This window comes from Ochotona curzoniae, unplaced genomic scaffold (assembly GCF_017591425.1).
Source record: "Ochotona curzoniae isolate NIBS_2020 unplaced genomic scaffold, NIBS_Ocur_1.0 scaffold_1037, whole genome shotgun sequence".
Taxonomy (NCBI): Eukaryota; Metazoa; Chordata; class Mammalia; order Lagomorpha; family Ochotonidae; genus Ochotona; species Ochotona curzoniae.
In genome coordinates this window covers 13,179,406-13,207,080 of record NW_024467083.1, presented here as the reverse complement: position 1 = coordinate 13,207,080, position 27,675 = coordinate 13,179,406, and the positions used below count along the sequence as shown (strand labels likewise).

Sequence of the window (27,675 nt, the reverse complement as noted above, 5' to 3'; positions counted from 1 at the left end):
GATTTAGTGATAATGATGTTAATAGTAGGGCGTAAATGACATATTGAAGATAAATTTTAACTTAAATCTTTTCTTGCAGGGTGAAATTGGAGAACCAGGACAAAAGGGCAGCAAAGGTGACAAAGGAGAAAATGTGAGTGACTTGTTACTATTGAGAAACGACTATTTATGTAACACTTTCTACTGTTTACTGCAGATTACTTTTCCATAGTGAAACTTAACAAGACACAGTCAGCACCAATGCTTTATTATACTTCGTTGCAATTTTGTAGAATTTTCTATTTCTGTGCTCTAAGTAATTGTCAGATATTTATACATTATTATTTACAACTCCATCATAACAAATTGGATTAACATAATGATAAATCTGTTGCATATATTTTAAATGCAGATTTTGAAAAATGTCTTTTGGTACATCAACACATCAAAATAATTTTTATTTCTCAATCAAGTAGTGTGTTGATTTCACAATCAGCAGTCTTCATCCTTTTCAGATTATATAAAGTTGGTCCTCTTCTTGGGTTCAACAAATGCAGATTAAAAATAGAAGAATGTATAATATGTAGAGACTTTTTCCCTTGTCATTAGTGTAGAATATTTTGTAGATAGTGTAGAGTTGATTCAAAGAAGGATATCTGTAGCATTTTTGCTAATTTACATAGGAAATGGGTTTCAAGGAGGGGTGTATCATGGAAGCAATTGCCTGTGAGTGGATACAAAAGGCTGATCACACTTAAAACTTCCCTCCTTCTCACATAGATTACACACACTAGATGATGATAGGCTAATATACTACAACTCAATACTTCCTTACTGATTGATACAGTTTAGTGACTCTATGGACATTTCATTTTTTGATTATTTTTTCTATTTCCTTTTCCTCTTATGTGTTCATATATGTGTGTGTGTGTGTACTTTCCAACAGGATTGTGTGTTTTGAGAGATTTGTCCTTTATTATGTTTTTATTTTAGTGTAGACGTTGGTGTATCTATCTAATAATTTGATTCCTGTTACTCTGTTCTGTGATCCATGTGTAGTTCCAGTGCATTTAAGGATAGACTCACTGAAAACCTTAACATGTGACTTTGAAAGAGGGTTGCATTACACCTGATTGCAACTCCAAATAAGTAGCTCCTAAAATTCTCTGAGATATTTGTAACTGAGAAGAAAATCTAGAATCAAAACAGAAACAACTTACAGAAAGCTGCAATATGTAGATCATAATAGGTTCTTCATTTTTCATTTTGTTCATCAGAGAAACAAAAAAATCTTACTAAATATATGAAAGCATAGATTCTTGCTCTGTGCTATAAAATTATGGCAAAAAATGTGTACAGAAAATCAGATGCATGAAGTTCATAATAGTTGACATGGACAATAAATTCAGGGTGGATGTTAGGCCTAGTACATTAGATGACACTTGGGATGCTTGACCATTGTATTGCAGTGCTTATATTCAATAGCCATGTCCTGCACCTGATTCCTGCTTTCTGTCACTGTGAACTCTAGAAGATAGCAGGTAATCTGTCCTGCATTTGCATCTGTGCTACCCAACATGGAGATCCAAACTGACTTCCTAGCTACTGTCCCGCCTAGCCCCAACTTTTGTGGATAGGAAATCTCTGTTTCACTCTGTCTTTTCCTCTCCCTATCAAAATTTGTCATTTTGAATTTCAATTTTTTAATTTTAATTAGTTTTTCAAATATTTGCTCTGGTTGGTAGATAAAATTCTATGAACATAATGGTGTTCTTTTCCTCCCTCCCTCCCTGGTACCATCATTCCCAATCCCTTTCTTTCTTACTTTAATTTTCTAGATAATATATTTAGATTTTGCATTGCACAAAAAGGGTTAAGGCTACACAAAACAAGAAGTTTGACAAGTGAACAGGAAAAAGACTCTATTTCATCTGATATAGATTATGGATATAAATAATAATTGAATGGAAAAATAATCATTTACTCATATACAGTAAAATTTGCTGTAGTCACAGATCATTACAACTATAACAGCATAACATTCTTACCCGTTTTTGATAAAGATGTAAAACAAAGTTTTTCAAAAGTATACACCAATACTGATGCACACATTTCCTTTTATTCTTGCTTTTGCATTCTTTTTTTTTTTAATTTTAGCTCTTTAATATGAAGGAAAATATGTGGAATTTGTTCTGATCAGCAAATTAATATTGTTAAAACTAATTACATTTCTACATTCATAAATCCTTTTTTCACAAATGATTGCTTTTAAATTCTTAGTTTCTTAGATTTCTTAATCAATGCTCTACTTACAATAAATGTACACTTGAAAAATGTTTTAAAGTGAAATGCTCGTTTTCATGTTGATGGAAAGTACATGGGTATGAAAATACAGTGAAAGCTAACAAAATTTGTAGCTACAGGTATTATTATAAGTGCTAAACAACCAGCAATTGTACTCACCAGCACTTCTTTCTCATTAGAACAAGTGTCATATATAGTACAAAAGAACTGGGCATGGTTCTGAAAAGATTGTTGACTTGGCAGTAAAGTGAAAGGGTCTCAAGGACCTGCAGTGGGCATGGAACACATTTTCAGAATACCGGTCTTAGATATCGCAATCCCCATCTAAGTACTTACAATAAAGAGAAATACAACAACTCTTGCTTCTTTCGAACATGAATCTTTTAATAGAGCCTGGCCAGTTAATAATGTAATAAGATAACATAGTTAAAATATATCTTTGTAGGTAAGACTCCTAGTATCTTGAAATATATTCGTTGAAATAAAAGACTCTGGCTACTTCATATATAATACCACACTTGCATGATTATACAAAACAGTTCTAAATTCTCATGTCTAAATACTATATGTTTAGAATACTCAGAATTTGATTTCATTAAAACATAGTGTAAAGGTAAATATTATGTCTTTTTTGACATACATCTCATTAAAGAAAACTTTTGATAATTTGAAAAATTTTTAACTGTGACTCTTCATGGTTGCATACAAATCATTTTTAAATATGTGCAATATGAAAAATTGGGGCACTTTGAGCACATTTGAATTTAAAATTGGTTGTAAATATAAAATTCTGAAAGTAATGACAAAATAAGTAAGAGTTACTGTGCTAATCGAAAAACAACTTCTAACAAACCATTCTTTCCCTAACCTGCTCGAATGGATGTAGAGATGTTTAAAGATCTTAATCAAATATATTGTCTCCTATAATTTTGGTTTTCTTGACTCTAGCTTCAAGTTTACTGATGTTTCTCTCACTGCAGGGTCCTCCTGGTCCGCCAGGTCTTCAAGGACCAGTAGGTGCCCCTGGAATTGCTGTAAGTATTTCATTTTGTTCAACAAATGTAAATTGCTCTGGTTTTCTTTATTCATTTTATAAACTGTCAGATAGCAGGTCAGTTTTGTGTGATAATGAGTTTCCTTTGTAAGCTTAATATGCAATCACATTTAAACTATCTGTTAGAGCTAAGCAAGATGGTTCTTACAAATAAAACAGTGACTTCATTTAAATATAAATAATAATAACCAGTTGAGAAGTATTTACTGTGTAAGACATTTATGAGAATTCCCCCACATTGTACAGCTTTTATTTCATCTAGTACACATGATCAAATAGGAATAGTCTTACTCCTAGAAACAAAGTATGTAAGCAAAATAAACAAGGATCAGCTTACAGAAAGGAGTGTACTTTAGCATACTACTCACATGGTTATTTTTTATCACTTTTATTAATTAGAAATTGCCAGATTTTTAGGATGGATTTTAATGATTTATCTAACTTGTGGTAATTCTTCTTTTTCTTCTCTAGGGTGGTGATGGTGAACCAGGTCCTAGAGGACAGCAGGGGATGTTTGGACAGAAAGGAGATGAAGGTGCAAGAGGTTTCCCTGGACCTCCTGGTCCTATAGGTCTTCAGGTAAGATGTTCCCTGCGCCGATCTCCATGTTTTACATCTGTTGGTCACAGGAAGTTTTTCTGGTGGATATGAAAGTGGGTATCATTTTGTTAACTTAAGTATGATGCTTAGCTGTAATGCTCGTTTTTACTTACATGCATATCTTTATTTCAGCTACTCTTTTTAAAATCAAGTACTATTCATTTTTTGAAGAATGCACTAGTCCCAGTTCCTATCTCTACAGCAAATTTGATTTTAGATAAAGTATTACACTTCCTTTCTTCCTATTTAGTTGCAAAAGAGGAACTACAACCTTCTAAGTCTGAAAATTCAAAGTTGGATTGTTCAAAGGAGTCTGTCATAGATCAAATGACAAAATGAAAGTACTTCAAATAACTAGCAAAATAAATTTTGCAAAATTTAAAAGCATTTGCAAAAATAGCAAGCTGCCATCAGCAAGCATCAAACAATAACAGATAACAAATTAAAGTGAAACAGACCATTTTAAATGGATTATATTTTTAAAATGACAATTTCTATTTTATGAGGCATATTCAGAGAGGGAATGCCAATTAGTTTCAAAACGTTACAGACTTAGACAGTTGTGTTCATATTTGTCTTACAGCCTGACTTTTTACTATCTTTTAAAAATACTTTTTAAAAGGTTTGTTTTTATTTGGATGGCAGAGTTAAAGAGAGAAAGAAGTTGGGGAGGTAGTTTGGGGAAGAGATTTTCCATCTGCTGATTCACTATCCAGCTGGCCACATCTAAAGCCAAGAACCTGGAGCTTCTTTTGGATCTCCTATGGGTGCAGGAACATAAGGACTTGAGCCATTCTCCACTGTTTTCCCAGGTCATAAGCAGGGATCTGCATGGACACAAACTGACACCCATATGGGGAGCAGCTGGTACAGGTGGAAGCTTAGTGTACTGCACCACAGCGTGAGTCCACAGTTGGACTTTTAAGCACAGCATCGCACAGGAGACATTTTCTTTGTGTGTTTGTTGCTTCCTGATTACTTTAGAAACATTGATATTTCTTATACTACTTGCTTGGCTATACGTACGGACTGATTCTTTAAAAGCAATGTACATTTATTTTTTATATTTTGGTACTATCAACTTTTTGAAATGATAAGTATTGCAGCTCACTGTATCTAAAAATTTATAATGCTGAACAAAAGTTGTATGTAAGTTCAATATGTATAAATTCAATTTAGTAACAAAATAGCTAATTATGGGATTAAGTAGTTTGTTACATTCATGAGGTTAAAACTACATTACGTTGATTTATAATAGATGCATCACTTTTAAGATACTTAATGAGTGTCTGCTACTGCACACAATATTCTGATTGCATTTAATTTTATTTCCCAGGTAATTCTTTTCGAACTTCTAAAGTACAAGCACTTCACTTTCATATTTGTTAGTTTTTTTTAAAGATTTCATTTTATTTTTATTGGACAATTAGGTTTACAGAGAGGAGGAGAGACAGAAAGGACGATCTTCCTCCCTTGATTTACTCCCCAAGTGTCCACAACTGTAATTGCTGAGCCAATCTGAAGCTAAGAGCCAGAAGCCTCTTCTGGGTCTCTCATGTGGGTATAGGGTCCAAAGGCTTTGGGCCATCCTCGACTATTTTCCCAGGCCACAAACAGGGAGCTGGTTGGGAAGTGGGGTTGCCAGGATTAGAATCCTCACCCATATAAGATTCTGGTGCATTCAAAGTGAGGACTTTAGCCAACAGGTTACCACACTGGACCCTTTTTATTTTTATTGGAAAGGCAGATATACAGAGAGGAGGAGAGAAAGGAAGATCTTAGGTCCATTGATTCACTCCCCAAGCAGCTTCAACAGCCGGAACTGAGCAGATCCACTGGAGCATCTTCCAGGTCTCCCACAATGGTACAGGTTCCCAGGGCTTCAGGGCTACTGGGATTAGATCAAGCGCCATATGGGATCCCAGTGCAAGCGAGGCGAGGACTTTAGCCGCTAGTCTACCGTGTTGGGAATATTTGTTAGTTTTAACTCTTGCATTTAAAAGACAACTATACAAGCAATCAGGAGTATAGCATATCAGTATATTTGAGAAGCACACGTAATTGAAAAGAGCAGGAAGGCATTAAATGTAGATTTCTGGGCAGGTTGTTGTTCTCAACTTCTGCTCTCACTTCCTACTGAGTGTGCACACTGGGAGACCAAAAGCAATGATTCAAGTGACTGAATTTCTGCCAGTCATGTGGGAGACGTGACTTGAATCCCTGGCTGGCAGCTTTAGAGTTACCACAGCCTGGACACCGTGAGCATTTGGGGAATAAACCAAAGGATGGATGACTTCTGTTTCTTTCTCTAACTTGTTATCTTTTTCTCTGTCTCCTTGTCTTTCAAATAAATGCATACATTTTAACAAAATAAAATTTTATTTTCTCAGGACACATTACTGTCTATTTTGAATCCTATAAGCTCTCAGGTTTAAAGAAGGGATTTGTAGTTTCAATTCATAAAACAGCCAATAAAAATTATCCTCACTTCCACAAAGTGGGAAATGTGCTCCAGGATGACTGAAGAAATCAGTTCACTAAAAAAGAAAAATTGATGATATCTTCCTGCAGCCACCTCTTTAAATCAAGAAACTGAAAAGATGTTAATGTAATTAACATGTTCACAATTGCATCTGCATCATTTAATTGAGCCTTCATGGCAGAATGGATATTAGCAATTATAATAGACATAAATGTTACTAATCTAATAAACAGCTTAAATGATTGTATTTTTCAACTCGATATTTACTGTGCAACTGCAAATGAAGGGGATATGTACTTAATGAGAGTTCTTGATCTAAATTCGTTTTCTGATGTATCATTTAAGTGGCAAATTATTTTAAATTGATCGACCTTAAAAAGAATCTCTCCATGCATAAATTACTCCCTAGGAGAAAGATAGGACTTGTGATAACTGATTAACACTCGAGTGCCATTCGGCATGGTTAGTTCCTTGCAACAGGAGAACTCAATTTACTATGTCTCTATTAATTTTAACAAAAAGGAGATTCTGACATAATCAGCTCAGACTATAATGAAAATTAATTAAAAATAAATATTTTGGTTTTCTTATTAGAAGATGTCTATTGAACTAATAATAGGAATAAATGAAAGGAGCTTGCATTGGGTGCAGTGGATTAAGCTGCTACCTGCAAATGCTGGCATCCTATTTGGGAAGCTGCTGGAATTTTGGCTGAACCGTTTCTAGTCCCGCCTCCACTAAAGCACCTGAGAACGCAGGAGAGGATGATCCAAGCACTGGGCTTGAAATTCCTGGCTTTGCTCTGGTTCAGTCTAGGTTGCTGGCGGCCTTTGTAGAGTGAACCAGTAGATGGAAGATTTTCTCTCTCTCTCATGTGTCTTCCTCTCCACTGTATAACTTCACCTTTCAAATAAGTGAAGAAGGCCATAATACAGAACGTGGCTTCTAGTAGAAAAGCTTCCGAATAATATTGAGATGTCATTCAGTTTGAAGAGCTTTAATTACACAGACTCTTTATTCAAATGCTATGGAATCCTGAACAAAAAATGAGGAATGTAATCTCTTATTGCAATAAAATAAACACCTGAATTATGCTTAAGTTGTAATGCTGGCTTCTTAAGAAAATGACCTTAAAGTGAAACATTTGTCAGTTTTATTAAAATATATTTGCATATATTTGCATATTAAACATTAAGTTTCTCTACATATGAATGAGATAGAATCTCTAAAGTTAAGGACTAAAGTAACTTACAATTGGTTTTTTACTTAAGCTGCAACCTTGTAAATTATACCTGGTCATTTCTTCCTGGCAACTTTGCTTATACTTCCAGAAGTTTATATCAGTTAAAGGTAACATTTAAGGGAATGCACATAGTGCATCCTAGTGACATTTGAGAAAAATAAAATGAAATCCTGACCATGTTTTCTTATGTAAATTTATAAAACTTCTTCATTAAAATGAATTGATCATATTAAACATAGTTAACCAACATATTCAGTAAAACATCCAATTTTCCAATAGAATGTGATGTGGACTTAGTAGATGATAAAAAAGAATTTCATGGGTTACTATTTCTATCAATAGAACAGAGCAGGACAATGTAAAATTAAATAAAAAAGTTAAATTGTCATCATTTGTGTAACTTGGAAAATGTTACATTTTGAAGTTAATGTTTTAGCTGCTTTGTACACACATGTAGGGCTAATAAACAAAAAACACTTATTGTGGTTTATGGTCAAATAATTACAGGAAATGAAATAAAGTGACAAAAAGTCAATGAATTTATGACAGTTCTGGCAATTATTTAGAACTTTCAGTATATTGGATTTTAAATTTCCATATTAGATTCAATAGGAAGCACTAAGGTACAAATCTTAAAAATAAATTTTGTATAGATTATAAAAATTGCACATAATTGATTATAACAAAAATTAAAATGAATTTTTATAATATTAAACTATTACTTTGAATATTTCTGTGCAATAATTTTCAGAGCTATTTTACATATCTATTTTACAATTAAGATTTCACTATGCATATTCCATTTATTAAGATGCGTTTGTTCTTTATTGCTTACTTATTCTTTATTACTTATTTTTATTTTATTTTTATACTTGTATAAGTATAAGTATATGAGTGTAAGTGTTTCAGCTGGTGACATAATAATATCTGTAAATATGAATGTCAAGTGTGTACAAAGTTTTGTTGTAACGTGAAAGAGCAAATATAAATAATCCTGCATGAGAGAATTAGAAAGTTCAAATGGTGAAGGAAAATAATTTTGTTGGTAAGAGATAGCCAGATGAAATTTAAATACAAGATACACTGCTTGTATTTATACTGTAAGACCAAACCTCTTCTACATCTATTGTAGTACAATTGTATATGCTGTAAATTGAGTTAAGAGAATAAAGGAAGTACAATACAATACTTTTTACATTTTCATGTATTTTTAATATTGAGAGAGTGAATTTATAGGTCAGAAACTCCAAACATTTACAATCTTAGAAATGAACTTTGAAGACCTCATCAGGATGGATATTGCAAAATGCAATGTAATTTTACAGAAAGTCTATATCATGACCATAAGATGTACTAGTTATGAAAGTGCAAATGGTAAATCATAAATTTAAGAGTAACATTTTGCATTTAGTCATTATAAGAAATACAGCCAGGATAAATAATACAAATCTTGAATGATAGGTGCAAAGGTTTTGTAACATGTAGATACCACCTGCATTACGAATATTTTAATAACTCACACTTAATCACATAATCTCAATGTATCTTTATATTTAATTTGGATTTCAGATTATCAATTGAACATATATATCTTTTCAAAAAATGAGTGGTTTTTATCATTATCTGCTTTATTTTCTAGGGTCTTCCAGGCCCTCCTGGTGAAAAAGGTGAAAATGGAGATGTGGGTCCCATGGTAAGTTACTAATTTTCCGGTGCTTGGTGGACATCATGTACTTCCAGTCTGCTTGTGGGTTTCTTAAAGTGTGAACAAAGTTGTCCTAAAAATTAGAACACTTCTGCATGTAGACACCATCAGCAATCATTAAATATGTGCACTCACTCATATGTTCTCAGGCTTTTTCATTTTGGTTTGATGTTATTTGGGTTAGTATTAATATATAATTTATTGGATTCTAGATTTTTATAGTTTTTCATTTTGATACATACACAGTCTTAAAATCATTGGGAAAAAATAAATCTGTTTGAATCCTATGTTCTTATGTACTTTTAAAGTACTGGCTTATTCCTAATCTGTACAAATCCAATTGCCAGACTTTAGTTGATTTGAAAGAAAGAAAGGAGAAGAAAACTTACTTCTACTTGGAAATCCTACAAATAATAGGGAATGCTGTCACATTTCTGATGATAGTATTTATCATTATTTGTGTTACTGATTCTGGATTTCTGCTCTATGATTTCAGTTAAATATATTAAATGTGCTGTTTGATCAACACTTATTCAGTAAGATGATTGGCAAGTTATTTGGAATCATCAAGGAAAAGGGATTAAAACACGTCTTAATTATCGTTTTCCTTCAGCAGTGCCTCCAACTGTTACCTCCTTTAGAGTCCTGTTTTGATACTTGCAGTTTTATGCTAGGGATTTTGGTCCCTTAGAAAACACACTGAAATATATTATATTTTTAAAAATAGTTGGTATAATTAAACCTAAGTAAAAGGAATGCACAGTGAACATGTCTGATTCACATAACTGATCGATGCTTCTGAACGGAATCAGCTTTTTAGCAGCTCTATACTAGGTACAGTTGTTGTGGTTTCTGAATGCTTGGTGACCTTCTCTTAAGAAGCAATGCTAGAGAAACTTCAATCATGACATCAGAATAAATCCTGACTTTTAAAAATTACTAATGTTCTGGTATTCACCAAAACCTATATGAATCCTAACCTTGAAGTAGAATGTTCTGGTCATTTTTCAACAACAAAAAATATTCTCAGTTAAAATTATTGTACAACCAAGAGGGAAAACCTTCATTTTGAAACAGAAGTAACCAATTATTCCCAATTCTAACATACAGAACATAGGCATTCACACACAGATGCATACATGTACACACACACATACACACAAGCAATGTAATAAACCAAAACCAAAAGTACTTTAGTTGGGTGAATGGGGTATATAGCCAATAACATATCCTTTAAACTATGTTACACTTATAGTATAAAATATTTCTAGCTATATTATTAAGTGCAATGTACCACATAATATCAATTGTCTTTATTGGCTTGTTTGTCTACTGACATTTTTTTTTCTGTTTGCAATTTATCCATACTTATACAAAAGAATAATTTGCTAACCTGCTGTTGTATCTACCAAGAAACATGTGCAAGGCTGATATGGTTTGCTGACTGTAATTTCATAGGCTTTAAAAATGAATCAGCTTCCTCAATCAGGAAATGAACACATTTAAAGTGTATTTGAATTTTGTCCTTATTAACTTTATTATTCATCTTTTCCAGGGTCCACCTGGCCCTCCAGGCCCAAGAGGACCTCAAGGCCCCAGTGGAGCAGATGTAAGAACATGAAACATGTGTTCATTAATTTGAAGTTATTTAAGTTTTGATACTGCTTCATGGCAGATGTTTTTTGAGATACGAAGGAAATAGTCACAGTATTCTTTAATGTTCATGTTAGTGAGAATAGTCCCCAAGCTTATGAGCTATCACAGTATTATAGTATTTTAAAATGCAACACAACATTCATCATGTTTTACTATATTAGTCAGTTAGCTATTTGTACTTAACTTACACTTGTGAAAAGTGACCTACGAAGGAAGTGGGTTTACTTTGCTTCACAGTTTTTGGAGGTTGTCAGTGCAGGATCAGGTAGCCCTCTGTTCAGCAGACTGGTAAGGCCCAAGCATGGCAGTGTGAAATGTGTGCAGAAAGGTCAGATGGCTACTTAGAAGCAAAGGAGGAGCTGAGCCCAGCTCACTTTTATAACATCTCTGGTGCCCTGTTTTCCAAGAAACACCTCCAGTGATGAAAGGATCTCCCTTTGGGTCCAGCTTCTAAATACCATAATGATGTAGCTTCTGTTATCAGCTTATGACTTAGTGAAGTAACCATCTCTGTGGGTTTGAGCACTATATCCTATTGAAATCATAGCAGTTATCATTATTGAATGTGTAGACCTTGGTGATATCTTTTCTGACTTTACATTTTCATGGTGAAGCAGCCTATGCTTTTCACATTCTATGCTTTTCACATTCTAGCTTTTCTTTGTTGATCTTTTACATTTTTAATCCTGGCAAGGACTGTGCAGAGTATCCTGGGAATAGATGAAATAAAAATGCTCTCAGGTTTTAATTTCCCTTAGTTAACTTGAAAGATAAAAAAATGGCTCATAAGAAAAAAATTTATAGAATGGATTCTAAGATTTTTTGTTTTTGCTTGTTTTTCATGCTAATGTGAGATCAACACAGAGAACAGAATCAATGCAGTACATGGTTGGAATTCTAAGACTATAATATTCTCTTCTTTCTTCCCCTCTTCCCTCTCATTCTCTTTTCTGTCTTTTCTCATTTCTCATTCCCTCTCATTCTGTGTGTGTTTTTCTATCTCTTGATTCTTAACCAGAATTATAATTTTTATCTACCTCAAAATCATCCTCTAAAACTGACATGACTATGCCATGGAGGATTGGAATAATCTTCCAGGTATGAACTTACTATTTAACCACAAGAATAGATAATGTTCTGTCTTTTTATGTACTTCAGGGCCCACAAGGACCACCAGGATCTGTTGGTTCAGTTGGTGGTGTGGGAGAAAAGGTAATGAACTTAATGATATATAATTGAAACATTAATGTTAAAGAATGTTTGGCAATTCTAGATAATACTTTAAGAGCTTCTAATATCAGTATTAAGCACTTTATGTGAAACATACAACAAATATACTCTAGTAATGATAAAAAATTAAGCTAAATCAGTTGGAGTTATGTTTTCGATGGCCAGATTAGATATTACACTAATCCAATCCCACATGGTGATATTATTATCTATACTGTAGGTTTGGAAAGCTGAGGCAGGAAAAGGGTGTTTTTATCAGAAAATTACTAAGATTCAATCAAAATCATGAATTTCTACCTAGGTTAGTATTTCTAGTAGTATGAAGTGGTAAAAATAGAAGATATTGGTTGAGATTACTGACTCGAAGAAAAGAAAAAACTCTTGGATAACAAATACATTGAGAGTTTATTTGTAATGTCTGGGATTATGATTCTTGGCAGTTTTCAAAATATTTGGCATGTATCCTAGCATCTCTGCTAAGTCTAGCTGTCTCTTCTTGCAAACATGCCTACATTTCTAAAAATCTACTGTTATAAAAACTATCGATGATTCATTTGATTTCTCATTTCACATTTGTATTATATTCTTTATGTGATTTGCTAGGAAATCGCTGTTGATATTAGTTTAACTTAAAATCAAATTTTTGGAATAATTAAATTCCATAAAATGTTATGCTGTGAAAAGGATGTAATTTTTTTTTCTATTAATGAGGCAAACTTATTCTAACGTTAAAAGTGATTCTATTCCGTGGTCTTCAGTCTTATTAGCACATTTTATCATACATTTAATGCTGCTTGTTTTACTTGATGGATTTAAGACTTATGATAACAATAATATTAAAATATGTTATTTTAATATTTACTTCTGTTCAGCATGCACATTTTGTTCAAGTCAGGATCAGGCATTTGTAATTAACTATTCTAAAAGTTTATTACAAGAAAGATTCAGACAGGTTGCTAACTTTTACATGTAATAGTCACCTGATTTGAAATTTTCTAAAATTAAAAAAATAGAATTTTAATTTTTACTTTTTGTTTTTGAAACTTTCTGTGAGACAAAGCAAGACAGAAACATTTTTTGGGAAATGTGGTGCAAAGTAGCAATGAAACAAACAAGAAGTGATGCTGCATTAATTAAATGCATTTAACCTGTCCCTCATGTGAAACATAGTTGTTAAAAGTAGTTTTGGTATTTCAGTCATTTTCTCAAAAATAAGAACTTTATGAAGATATTTCTTAAGCTGCCTATACACTTAAGGTTTATTTCCTGACTATGAGCTTATAGAGTAATTCATTTTAAGAGTAGTCCATATCTAAACAAATTTGTTATAGAATTGCATAAAGAGTTACACCATAAGTAATGATACTTTTATAATACTTTTTAATTCTCATACAATTTTATGTAATCTACACTGAGTATTGCTTTTTAGATGGAAAAGTATGTAAGATTGTTGATGCTATAAACAGATTTAATGTGTTTAATATAATTTTGCTACCATATCTAATTTAGATGTAATTATGTACTATTTCACTCAAGAAATATGATGCTTTTCTCAGGCTATTAGAGAAGAGCTACATTAGAAGTGGAGTAACTGGAACACTATTTTACAAAACGAAGTCACATGGTCTCAGTTGGAACACCTGTCTCACAGGCAACAACTTTGTTATGTTATGCCCTAACATCAATCCAAGAATGAGACACTTTTACATCCTGTATCATCAAGCCTATTTCTGTTTCCCCACCTGAGAGATAAAATATTAAGATTCTTGACACAAAAGTCTATTCTCCTTACTAAATATGAAAACTTAAAGGGCATGATCTGTTACAAATACAAAGCATCCTCATGTGATGTTTTTTTCCATTTTTTTTCTTTTGTTTTTTAAAGGGTGAACCTGGAGAAGCAGGAAACCCAGGGCCTCCTGGAGAAGCAGGGCCAGGCGTAAGTTCAATCTCATTATCAGTGTCAGATATTACTGATTTTTTGGTTTAGACATTGATTTTACAACATTTTAACCAATGTAATTTAACTCCTACTTCTAATTCAACTTTATTTAGCTCCTCTAACTTGTTAAAGATAATAACCCTTACAGGACAAGACCATTTTAATAATTTTATACTTATTCTATTTGCTTGGATTCACTCACATATCAAAAAAAGTCATATAATCTCATTTATTTAAATGAGATTGTTAAAACTGTGAGATCTTTACTGCTTCTACTATTATTGGTGGACTGTTGATAAAACAAGCAACAAATCCTGCCATCTCAAATCAACATTTACAATTTATATGATTATGTTGGTTTGGATTATCCTAACACTAGTTTGAAACTGCAATGAGTTTGGCAATGTCTGGAGACATTTTGGGGTTCAGATTTTAAAGAGTACTGGGTAGCGGCACCGAATTATTCAAGGGCAGGGTTATCATTAGATATTTTGCATCTTATAACATATAGGGTAGTTTCTGAAACAAAGAAATTTCCGTTTCGGTGTGCTGCGGTTAGGAATCTCTGATTTAAAGACAGTACAATAACTATACTTTTCCTTGTTTTGTGTAGGGGCCCAAAGGAGAAAGAGGAGAGAAGGGAGAAGCTGGTCCACCTGGTGCTGCTGGACCTCCTGGTGCTAAGGGGCCACCAGGTGATGATGGCCCCAAGGGTAATCCGGTAAGTGAGCTCAATTCCCATAAAAGTAGGTTCCACGTCACTCACTTTGCAGATTTTCTGCAAACAGGAGAAATCATATGACTCTGGATCTTAGTTTGTGGAAGTATCTATACGATTTCATACATTCATGAAAATTTTCACTTGATTACTTTTTTTTTTTTTTTGCAAATTTCTTGTGGAATAAGCTCAGACAGATTTTCCATAACAATTTTTCATCTTCAACCTCAGAATACATTGCTTTATAAAAAATGCATGTTCATGTTTCTTTTCTTTTAAAATCATCATTCTAGGGTCCTGTTGGTTTTCCTGGTGATCCTGGTCCTCCTGGCGAGCCTGGACCTGCAGTAAGTGTTGTGAAGCGATGAAGGCATTATTTTAGCTGGAATGTTTCCACATGTCTATGGCCAAAAATTAATGAAAATTCTTCATTGCAAAATAATAAAAGCCTGAAAAGTAGGCATAGCTATAAGAAATCCTATACTTAGAGATCATCATGGCCTGATTATCACTCAGATTTGGATTAATATCTACACCCTGTTGTTTGTACAAATTATCCGAACGGCAGAATTATTATCTTTATCACAAGATCTTTTCATTTCTTCCTTTTTCCCGAAGTGCATCATTTGTTGTAAAACACTGTACCGATCTTATAATCACCTCTTGTTTTCTTATACCAGGATCATACTAAACTTTCAGTTTGTGTCAGCAGTAGTTTTATAAATATTTATGGTGAGACTGAGAAGCAACGCATTCCTTTGAAGAAGCAATGTTTATAATCATTACAGTAGCCTATGTGACAATAATATATCTCAAAACCTTATGAAGATGGTGAGGTTTTGTTCTATCTGTGATTAAAGTGAATGTATAGTTAGGATTATCTGGGTTCATTTCTGGTACCCATTATAGGGTCAAGATGGTGTTGGTGGTGACAAGGGTGAAGATGGAGATCCTGGGCAACCAGTAAGTACAATGATTTGTTTTGTTTTGTTTTGGTTTGTTTGTCTTTTAAAAGAAACTTTTCATAGTATCAAATAAGCAGAAGTGATCTAGATTTCAACAGTACAACTCTACAGAGGTGTGTTTGTGTGTGTGTTTTGAAGAAAAAGTGATAAGTGTTTTGAGTTTCAGTTTAAAGCCTGTCATACATGAACAGTGTTGAAGTAATTAAGAACAATGACAGTACCTCAAGCAGTGTGTAGAAAAATGAAACTATATTTTTTAATATTTTTTGTTGCAAAATACTCTAAAATCTAATTATGAGTGTTTCATGATTCTCATTTTCTATGAACTTTGTGAAGGCCCTATGAAGGTGGAAAGTCATGACACACATTATCAAATTTAATTGTCAATCTATTTGTGTTAAATCTAAAGATTAGTTTAAAATTAATACTAATAGGTGGAAAGCCAAGGTATTAGCGCATAACTGGCCTGTAGTATTTCAATTGTGACGCTAAGTGAGTTCAGGTTTTTTTTTTCAACGGATAACTGCTTTGACCACATGTCTATTTGGGGAACAAGTAAGGAGGATACTTAATTAAACTTTCAAAAACAGCAGCATTCCTGCTGCAGTTTTGTGTACAGCAACATACCCAGCAAGTACTGGGATGAGACGCAAGGACTTACAGTGTATGGGAAACACACATATATCCTGTGCCAGAATTTGAAAACATGTTGGCATGAAAATATTAGTGCAACATAAGAAGAAATTTAGAGGTAATGCTTTTGGGACATCACCAATTTATGCAGTAAGTAGCATAATTAGCCATATGATTCTATTGATTAGCAGATATATTCTCATTCATGCCAGATGTAAATAGCAAGTCTTATAAAGCCAGTGTTTTATATAGGAGGAATTGATTTTCTTTTTATCTTGTTATGAAATAGTTTATCAGAAATTCACCAACTCTAGCTATTAAAATCTAGAGGAACTTTAAATATTTGGTAAGGGGCTTATATTTAAATGAATATACATATACATATATATCCAGATATGGGGAAATTAGGGAAGAAGTTGGTTTAAGTCCATATTTTATTAATACATAAGCTATGTAATGATGTTCAAGCACTGAAAGCATGTTTTTCATGTTGTCTAGGGCCCTCCTGGTCCATCTGGTGAGGCTGGTCCACCAGGTCCTCCTGGAAAAAGAGTGAGTGTCTTTTAATTCCTTATTGGTAACTCTCATCAAGTATGTAACTTGCATAGTGTAGGTAAATTGCAAGCAACATGTTCTGAAGATGCTGATAAATATCATCAGTCTTAGAATATAAGTTATTCAACGTGTCATAATACTTATCAGAATAGAGCAAACTTTAACCTTTTAACTGCTAAAATAAAAATGAGAATATTAATCCTTACTTACGAATTTTTCACTTCTTTGTACTAATTTTGCTTAACTGTTACAAAGCCTTCCTGTATATCAGTGGCTGGTTTTGTAGTATTTGGGGTGAAGATGTCAATAATCCAGCATACCATTATGTCTGATGAATTTTTCTGTATAATATTGGCACTATTGTTACAATTGAATTTAAAAACATTAATATTTTCTAAGTTTAAATGTTGGTAGTAAATATAACTTTATTAAAATAGAAAATAATAATGAGTAATTATCAGCAATTATGATTTTAATAAATCACTCAAATTTCTAAGTAGATTTCCACCCATTTTAGAATTAATAAACATTTTAGAAAAGTCAGCACATGCCTTACCTCTGTTCTGTAATTGTCAAATGGTGATGGATACTGGAATCCCAAGCATTTGCTTCCTTTTTCATTCATGCTGGAACTGAAATTCTTTTGGTACTACTTGTATGAGCTGCATTTTTTAAAGCAATTTTTTTCTATTTTTTTTCTTTGAAGTGAAAATAAAGATGTTGTTTTCATTTGTTAGAAATAGTTGTAATAATTGATTTCTGACAGTATAGTGAAAGCATAATGTATACTCAACAAGTTTTAATTTGTTGCTTTGGAACATAACATATTTTCTGTGTTTGCAAAAGTTAAGATTACATAGTATTGGAAAATGACATACAATTGATAAATTCATCTTTAGATTTAAATGTCAGATTTAAATTTTAAAAAAAGGGAAAATAATGGCATTCTCTTTCCTACCAATATTTCTAAATACTGTTAAAAAGTAAAGGTAATGTCTTTGATTAAAAAGAGAAAGAAATCTTGGAAAACAAATGCTTAGGAGAGTTTTTAATTTTAGCAAATAGGATTCCCGTTTCCTACCACGGAGGCCTTGATACTTATTGGCAGCTCTGACTTCTGATCCCAGCTTCCTGCCAGGATAGAATTTGGAAGGTAGCAGGGAATGACTCCAGTAGTTTAGTGCCTGCCATCCACCTGTAAGATGAATGCTGAGCTCCTGCCTTCGGCCTTGCACACTGGCAGAGCCTCTGCTCGGATAAGCATTCGTAGCACAAATAAGTAGATGAGAACTCTTGGTCTTTCTCCCTTTCTTTCTCAATCCCATATAAATAAGTAATCAAGTTAAAATATTTAAATATATAAATGAGTTGACCAGTAAATGAAGGACTGAGATAATATACTTTCAAATTAAAATTGATGTGGCTATTTTATAAAAATGTAGTAACCAATGAACTCTGACATAAAAGCTGAGAAATGATATGCTCACACACAAACACTTCATTTGTGATGAATTGGATTATAAATTAACATTCTATAGACAAATTAAAAATTGTTCTAGGTAAATTGATTTTCAATATAGGCAAATACAAAACTTAATTCTCATTGTGTTATAATAACAGTATGAAAGGAAAGATTTGGAATATTTTATCAGAATTTAACAGACCTCTATCCTTATATATGACCTCTAGTCATAAAGTCTAGTAACAGAGCTTTTGCCAGAAAGAAAAATACTGATGTGTTTAATGTTTAGTTTGTTTGTAACTAATAAAATTAAAAAACCCAAAAGATCCAGTAAGAGAAAATATTAATTTTTAAAAGCAGTTATTCACTTGAAAAGCGGAGCATTTACTGGAGACAGAAAGTAAAACAGAAAGAGAAAGAGAGATCTATCCTCTGCTTAGCTTTCCCAAAGGCTGCAACATCCAGGAATGGGACAAGCTGAAGCCAGGAGCCAGAAATTCCACTGTGGTCTCCCACAGGGTGGTAATGGTCCTGATTTATTTGTTCTTTATTGGAAAGACAGATTTACAGAGACGAGAGAGACAAAGAGAAAGATCTTCCATCCACTGTTCACTACCCAAGTGACCACATTGGTTGGAACTGAGCCAATCCGAAACCAGGAGCCAAGAGCCTCCTCCAAATCTCCCACACGGGTGTAGGTTCCCAAGGCTTTGGGTCATCCTCAGCTGCTTTCCCAGGCCACAAGCAGGGAGCTGGATGGGAGGTAACTGGAATATGATCCAGTGTCCATATGGGATCCTGGCAGTTGTAAGGCAAGGATTTAGCCACTAAGCCACCACACTGGACCCAATCCATTTCCTTTTAATTAATCTAGAGTATGTAGTCTTAAATAAGCCTTGTTTACATTTTGTGCAAGGTAACATTTCTTCTGTCCTTAATTTTCCTGCATTGGAGGTGGCAGAATAGACTCATAATGTTCCAAGACCATCTTACATGTTTTGTCACATTGATATTACATCTTACAATGATACTCCATCTAACATCTAACATTGATATTTTGGAAATCGCAATGACTGAAAATGTCTTCAAAAATATTATCCCTTTTTGTATGAGTGAGTCTTACATATGAATTATAATAAAACCACCTAATAGAATATTGATCAGAATGTTGTGAGTGGCAGTGTTACTGAGAAACACCAATCCCATAATTATTGAACAGCAGGGAAATTGTTATTTGTATTGTATGTGCTTTCTGTTATGCGTTTGTAATATTTGATAATAAATATATGTTTTCTTAAGCACTTTGGGATCGTACAATTTGCATTAGTAAATCCATGGAATTTTAATGCTCTAGTTATCATTGGAGCTATTCCCATGCTGATTTACAGAAAAAAAAAATTACAGTACTTACTAGACTAAATTAAGCATTGTAGCCTAAAAATGTATATATTAAGGGAATATTAAAAAATGTCTATTATTATTTCAAAGGGAGACTTAAAGGAGAACATATGAAAAAGGTTGAGAGAGGTAGGGAAGAAGAAAGAGACGGAGAAAGATATCTTCTTCTGATTTACTTCTCAAGAGGTCTCAAAGTCCAGGGCTGGGCCGTGCCAAGGGGAGCATGGAATTCCCTTTGATTCTCACACGTGGGTACAGGACCTCAGGAATTTGGGGTACCTCTCTCTGCTTTCCCAGGAACATGATCAGGGAACTGGATTGGATGTTGAGAAAGTATCTGGGAGCTGAACTGAGGTCCACATAGGACACTGGCATGGCAGCTGCTAGCTTGACCTGCAGTACGAAAGCACTAATCTAAAGGGAAATTTAAGGACTTCAGCTCATAATGTAGAAGAAAGCGCACAACAACAATATCAACATGAGATATCATTAGTATATTACAAAGAAGAAATTCTAATACATATATACATGAAAAAGCATATACTATATATACCATAAAATAAAATGTTTATGTGCTTACCACGTACACACGCATTCATAGTTCATGTGTATGTGCATGATGCATACATACTACTATATTTCTATGGAGGTGTGCTATTAATTTACATGTAAACTTGGACTGCTGCTTTTACAAAGGTTCATGGAATGTTTCTATTAGACTAATGATAATGATAGAGTGAAAACTATAAATCCACTTAAACTATCTGAGTGAAAACTGTCTGCTGCAGTCATTGTGAAAATAAGGTCTGAGCTTCAGTTGTGTACCATTGTAGAATATTCAGTCTATATAGATTAATTCATCTAAAAACATATTAAGGTTCCTGAAATATTCCGAATTTAAGTTATTTAGCATTATGTTGCTAATATCTAAATGTTAATGTTTTATACTGTTTGAAATTTTTTGATTTAATGTTTTATGAAATTTGGAAAACGAGAGTACTTATTCATTTAATTTTTGAAACTGTTTACCTCAAAAACTTCATAGTAAGCTTGCATGGTTTATGAATGTTAAAAACAGGCCTTTTTAAAAATTTATCTCAGGTTTCCTTCTTTTAGTCTCAAATCTCAAGCTGTTATGTATTTTTTTGCATTCTAATATTTTACCTAATATACTAATATTTTATTCAGAAAAGTCCATGGAGTTTTAGCAGCTTCATTTACCTTATAGCCGTTCTGTGAAGAATACCACATACATTTTATCCTTATGTGTTTATGCTGCTCAGTGGATGATCAGAGGATTAAGTATGAAAAGAAGGCATCTCTCTGTGTTTAAGCTACAGTATGAAGTTCAGAACTGATATTTGGTTTGACGAAGCCTTCTCTAGTGCCACATTAGATCAGTGATAATATTTCGGAATATATTTTACCATAGAAGTGAAGGATCTCTACAATGAAAATTTTAAAACTTTGATAAAAAATTCTTTAAAACACAAAAATGGAAAGAAATTTTTGCTTATGCATTGGAAGAATGAATTTCATTAAAATATCAATACTACTGAAAGCAATGTGTAGATTCATTTCAATCCTTATAAAATAAGCACAATCTTAACAAAATTACAAACAAAAATCCTAAATTCATACAATTCATTAAATTGTATTAGAAACGTTAATATTAAAACAAGGGATTATAGTGGACATTTTCTGTGATGACTATTTCTCACAGAAAGGAAAATCTGTTCTAGCAAGGACTAATGGTAGGGAATTAACTGTGATCCCTGTTTTGTGTTAGGTTTTTATGAGGCATTTTCCAATCAGATTTTTCACCTCATGAAATTACAACGGATGACTTATTAAGTCATTGCTCTTCTATTTAACTAGACACAAAGGTACTACCTGCCATAGACTGTTTATTCATATTGTGTCTGTGACTGGGTAACTCATACTGAAATGAAATTTACCCCTCGTGATTTTGGATGCTGGGCAATTCAAGATTGGGTAGCTGTATCTGGCAATGGCATTCTTACTGCATACTGCAAGATTGCTTGGTGGAGGGGAAAAAGAAAGAGTGAGAGTCAGGGAGAGCAAGCAAGAGAGTCTCAGTGTCTTAATAGTCATGAATATATTCATGACAGTGAAGGACTCATGCCTCAAGCTTCGGATATTTCGGGTTGAAATGGAGATTAAATTTCCAGAACGTGCTTTGAAATATACTTCATACCATAGCAAACAATATGGGATGAATTTCCTAAACCAAAAGAAATTTTCCATCTACTGCCATCAAAGATTATCTATTTAAAAAGAAAGAAGTTATCTTCCAAATACTATATATGCATATACTATATATAGTGTGTGCATTTAACAAATATGTATAAAGAAATTAAGGAAAAATAGGAGAGATGAATTTGTTAAAGTTCTCTCCCATGAAAAACAGAAAAAAAAACATTTCTTTAAAGTGAGGGCGGTAATCCACTCGTGGTGGAGAAGCCATTTATTTTAATCATAGCTTTATGGTTCTGCAATGGTTCAATTTTGATCAAATTGTCTAGAATTTTAAACTCTGTTTGTCATAAAGTTGATTTTAATTTTGTTTTATTTTGATAGCAGGGATACCTTTGTCTTTTTTGTTTTAATTGAAATAGTGCTAAATCCTTTTACCTTTTAACATACATGTGCAAATGTAGTCCCTTGAAATTAATCTTAGAGATTTATGCTAATCTTAGAGATTTATGGAGGAATCCTCTTTCAGTGCAGAAAAAATATCAATTGAGCTTTATTATTTCCCAAAATATTTTTGCAAAATAATAGTCACTCCTGCTGTCTGATTTATCTTGCATAGTTTTTAGTCCTTTACATTTATGAATCCATATTTTGACACTAGAAAAAATTTCAACTTTATTTTATCCTCTAATGCATCTATTCCTCTTGTACAAATAATATAAAATTAAAAATCTACATTGAAGATTTAATGTGTGTGCTATTGGTAATGTGTTGCAGCTGCTTTAAGTTATTTCTTGTAGAATGTATACATTTGTTATATTTAAAATACCATGACTGTTACAATGAAGTTATAATGGTAATATTGGGACAATTATTAATGAAATATTCATTGATTTTATCAGACATAAAATCAGTTCATGAAAGGTTTTTGAATTTAATAAAGTCCTTGATACTCATTTTAAGGATAGGTTTATAGGCCGTATGAATGGCTATCACATTGCCACCATTAGACTATTAACATAGCATCTGAAAGAGACAGTCACCCTCCTGTTTTATCTTACTCTCACCAAATAACATCACTGCTCCCTCTCCCCAAACTCCTAACATTCCTTACATTGGCTTAAAGTGATTATCTGTGGTTTTACTGTTTTGCTTTATTTAAATTATTTTAAAGGTTTATTTTGTTTATTTGAAAATCGGAGTTAAAACAGAAAGAAGGAGAAACACGGAAATAGAGATCTTTCATCTGTTGATTCACTCTGTATGTGACGGCTGCAGCCACTGGGTCTAGCTAGGTCAGAGAGAAGCCAGGATCCCAAAGTTTTTACCAGGAGCAGGGACCGAAGTACTTTGGCCATATTGCACTGTTTTTCCCAGGAGCATTTTTAGCAAAATGGATAGGAAGTACAGCAGCCAGGACTCAAACTGGCATTCACATGGCCAGCCGGCCTTGTTGATTATGTCTTAGCTTGCTATGCCACAATACCAACCCCTACTTTAAATATATTCTATGTAGAAATTTGTACATAGAAAGGATTTTGATTTTCATTCTTGTGTTTTAAACCAGAGTGCCATAGAGAACAATAGTCTATTAAAATCTGTTACTAATTAAATTTGAATATTTTAAATAGATTCACAACTGCTTTCTTTTTGTATGACATACACATTTAAAATGTAACATGTTTTTACAGGGTCCTCCCGGAGCTGCTGGGGCAGAAGGAAGACAAGGTGAAAAAGGTGCTAAGGTAAAACATACTATGGATGCTAGGTTTTAGAATCTCATTTCCATTCGATGAAGTACATTTACTTTGGTACATTGCATAGAAAACGTTGTCCCTGTTATTACTCATGTGTTCACGTTTTTGTTTTTTATTAGGGAGAAGCAGGTGCTGAAGGTCCTCCTGGAAAAACTGGTCCAGTTGGACCTCAGGGTCCTGCTGGAAAGCCTGGTCCAGAAGGTCTTCGGGGTATCCCTGGCCCAGTGGTGAGTACAAATGCTAAAAGATGGCATTTTGAAAATAGCATGTTGTTTCCGACTTAAGTTCTGAAAAAAGATATTTCTAATAGGATTTTTTCATAAATCATATGGTGGATATTATACTGGGTAATAATAGATACTGGGAAATAATATGATATGCTCAAAATCTATGCTATTTACTTTTTGTAAATTTATAATGAAATAAATTTGTAGAGGTAGTGAAGAAAACTAAACCCTCCTATATCAATTATGTAAAACTTTTATATATATTTCTAATCTAGGCGTTCATACTTGTATGTGTATATAGACACATACATACATGATAGTGGGAACAAAATTGTTTATGGTATCTGTAGATATTCTGAATTCCAAGCATTTTTAAAAATTATAGTCTTTTCTAAATGGAAAAAAATTTTTTTTAATTTTCTTTAGGGCGAGCAAGGCCTCCCAGGAGCTGCAGGTCAAGATGGGCCTCCGGGACCTGTGGTGAGTAGCAAATAAGTACTCTAGGGAGAATCCCAGTAGTGAGAGTGTTTAGAATAAGCTAGAATGCTTGAAATGTCAATTTATACACAGACATGTTTTCTACACCATTGCATGGAGAATATTATACAATCTTTTAAGGAAGAAAATAATCCTTACTGAAAGATATGTAAAAATACTCCACTTAGAAAGGCCCACCTTATACTCCTTAGATGACAAAGAAAATGCACTCTGAATAAAATGCCACCAGTGACTCAGCCGGTTTAATTCCTAGTATGGAAAGATTCCCAAAATTCAAATAATAAAATGTGGTTTCCTGGAACTTCATTTAAAAGAATGATGTTGGCTCAGACATATAATGATCCTTGGTTAAATAAAATTGTTCTTTTCATGAATTATATAAATAGCAAGATCAGATTTTATCCTCCATCTATTAAAAGTATGCTATTAAGACACTGATTAAATTTTTTCACTATATCATAAACTTTATTTGTGAATAATATAATTGAAAGGAATGTCAGAAAACATTTAGGAGACCTACATAATATACATAGGTCCAGTTTACTATAGAAGTCAAAGCTTTCCTGGCTACATATCCTGGGAAGAAAGTGAAAATGAGGACTTGACTTTTTAAAATTATTGCTAACTGGGTCATTTGCTAGTTTTATAAGAATTTTTATTTCATATTATAAATAATTGTGTTTATTCAAAGATATGTATTAAGTGAGTTACTAAAATGGCAAATTAAACAGCTTAATAGCTGAGTCTCTTGTATATAGATTTCAGTATTCAGATCCCTGTATATAGAATTTCAAACTTCACTCAAATACCCTTAACCTTGAATTCATTTTCTAAACCATGTATATGCTGAAAAACACACTTCACAGTTGTAACTACTGAGAGTGAATTTTATTAAAAAAAAAAAAAGCTGCAATAATTTACTGGATAGAAATTCACCTACCCAAAGAGAGACTACATGTTAAAGTGATTGGTTTTAAAGTTTTGCTGATAAGGATCACTTAGTTAATAACTGGATAAATATTATCAAGTTTTGATTGTCGCTAGAAGGAGATGAATAATTCTGCACATCATTGGTCAGCCTAGGGAGAAGCCGTGGCTCCAACAGAATGGGCAGCAAGTCTGCACTGCTGTTTAGGAAAGATTCCCTGTAGAAACAGTAAACCTGTAGCTGAACAGTGACAGGCTGCCTGAAAGGGAAAAAAGGAAGAAAACTTTGCTTTAACGTCATCCTAAAATTTGCCAGAACTTAGCTTTTTTCTTTTATCAGATTTTCAATGAGTATCCTGACCTTTCTGCTGATGAAATAAAAATGACCATGCTGGCAATTTACTTAAACTAATCATGAAAATTAAATCATCAAGCCCATCACCTGATTCCAGTTTTATTAAAGTTTTATTTTTGACTGAAGCACTCATCTGTAAGGCATAATGATGAGCATCACAAATGAGAAGCATGGATGCTCCCCATGCTCTATGCTTGTTTGGGACGTTCACATTGTCTTGCGTGTCTTATGAACTTTTCATTGTTTCAGTTAGCCTGAGATATCTTATATTTAAGAAAATACTACTTTGTGTACAAGAAGTGAGGGTGACAGATAAGTCACCTCCAAAGTATCACTTGTGACAGTTAAATGAGTCTTTTAATTCAGCAAATAAATATGTATTTTAGAAAACTTTTTTATTAATCATAGTAAGAATCAGTTTATTGTGATTGCTGGTTATGATCTTGACTAAGCCAAACTGCCTGGTTTCTAAAACAAGCACGACCACTCAAAGGAGGGATGACTTCAGGACAGTTACTGCTTTCTTTTTTGCCTTAAGTTCTTCATTGTTAAATGATTATACTAACGGCATCTGCACTACAAACTTATAAAGTTTAAGCTAAATTGGGAGGGTAATATCTTCTATATTGAAGTTCTTATGTTAATTGAATTGGCATTAATAACATATAAGGGGTTATTAAATAAAATATTTAATATGTTTTTTTAAATAGCAAAGATTTTACACATTTAATGAAAAATAACTACATTTAATTTTATTCTTGCCTGTACATTATTCATGAATCTTTTAGCAAGTTTTGGCTGCTGAAGTAAATTCAACGAACCAATAAATATAATTATTCACATAATGACTAGAACATAATTTGATAAGTATTGTAGTAGTATAAGGTAGAAAATATTAGGTAGAATCACAACGTGACAGCTTAAATATTATCTCCTCTGAGAATACAGTATGAATAAAGGTTGATATGCAAGTATGATTAGATTGCTAAAGAAGGAGAAAGGGCCTAACATTACAAAATGTGTACTAGTTTGCATTAACACACGAAGTTAATCCATGTCAGATTGTTAAAATAATACTTCCTCTATGAGGCATTTTTGCTCCTTATAAATATATTCATAGCTACGTCCAAGTATACGCAGTGTTGAGCTGGATTAGCACTAGATTTCTAAAATGAATTGTGATTTCCTTTTCCCTCTCACTGTTTAGACAAAGCTGCCAAAGACCCTCTCCTTTTCCTCCAGCTTTCCATTATAACTAGGCTGATCATTGAACGGAACTTATCTGCTCATATCTTTCCAATTTTACAGATAACGGATTTGATAATTGAACATTAGAATGACATGTATTATGTATGTAACAGTTCAAAAATTTTACACGTGTTTGGTAGGATCTAAATTCATTGGAGTAGAATGAAATATATTTTAAAGCTTTTATGATGACTTTTCTCTGAAATCTACTCACTCTTTTATCAACTCTATTATCTTAAGATATGATAGAATATTGCCATAAAAGTTAGGAGTTACTCAGGCTGGTTCAGTGGTTCAATTGGCTAATCCTTCCGCTTCGAGTGCTAGTATCCCATTTAGACACCGATTGGTGTCCCCCCGGCTGCTCCACTTCCAGTCCAGCTCCTTGCTTGTGGCCTGGGAAAGCAGTGGAGGGTGACCCAAGGCCTTGGGACTCTGCACCCGTGTGGGAGACCAGAGGAAGTTACTGGCTCCTGGCTTTAGATTGGTCCAGCTCAGGCCATTTTGACTACTTGGGGAG

At 33.3% G+C, this 27,675-nt stretch overlaps 1 protein-coding gene across 4 annotated transcripts in view; it reads left to right on the top strand.

The window, feature by feature from the left end:
• COL11A1 (collagen type XI alpha 1 chain) overlaps window positions 1-27,675 on the top strand; it is a 171,708-nt gene that overhangs the window by 124,602 nt on the left and 19,431 nt on the right. For all 4 annotated transcript variants that reach the window (XM_040998298.1, XM_040998296.1, XM_040998299.1 and 1 more), the window contains 14 exons: window positions 80-133; window positions 3,264-3,317; window positions 3,809-3,916; window positions 9,302-9,355; window positions 10,923-10,976; window positions 12,182-12,235; window positions 14,139-14,192; window positions 14,809-14,916; window positions 15,207-15,260; window positions 15,823-15,876; window positions 17,010-17,063; window positions 23,835-23,888; window positions 24,020-24,127; window positions 24,554-24,607. In XM_040998298.1, the coding sequence (XP_040854232.1) occupies window positions 80-133; window positions 3,264-3,317; window positions 3,809-3,916; window positions 9,302-9,355; window positions 10,923-10,976; window positions 12,182-12,235; window positions 14,139-14,192; window positions 14,809-14,916; window positions 15,207-15,260; window positions 15,823-15,876; window positions 17,010-17,063; window positions 23,835-23,888; window positions 24,020-24,127; window positions 24,554-24,607 (918 nt within the window). The remainder of the gene's footprint in view (window positions 1-79; window positions 134-3,263; window positions 3,318-3,808; window positions 3,917-9,301; window positions 9,356-10,922; window positions 10,977-12,181; window positions 12,236-14,138; window positions 14,193-14,808; window positions 14,917-15,206; window positions 15,261-15,822; window positions 15,877-17,009; window positions 17,064-23,834; window positions 23,889-24,019; window positions 24,128-24,553; window positions 24,608-27,675) is intronic.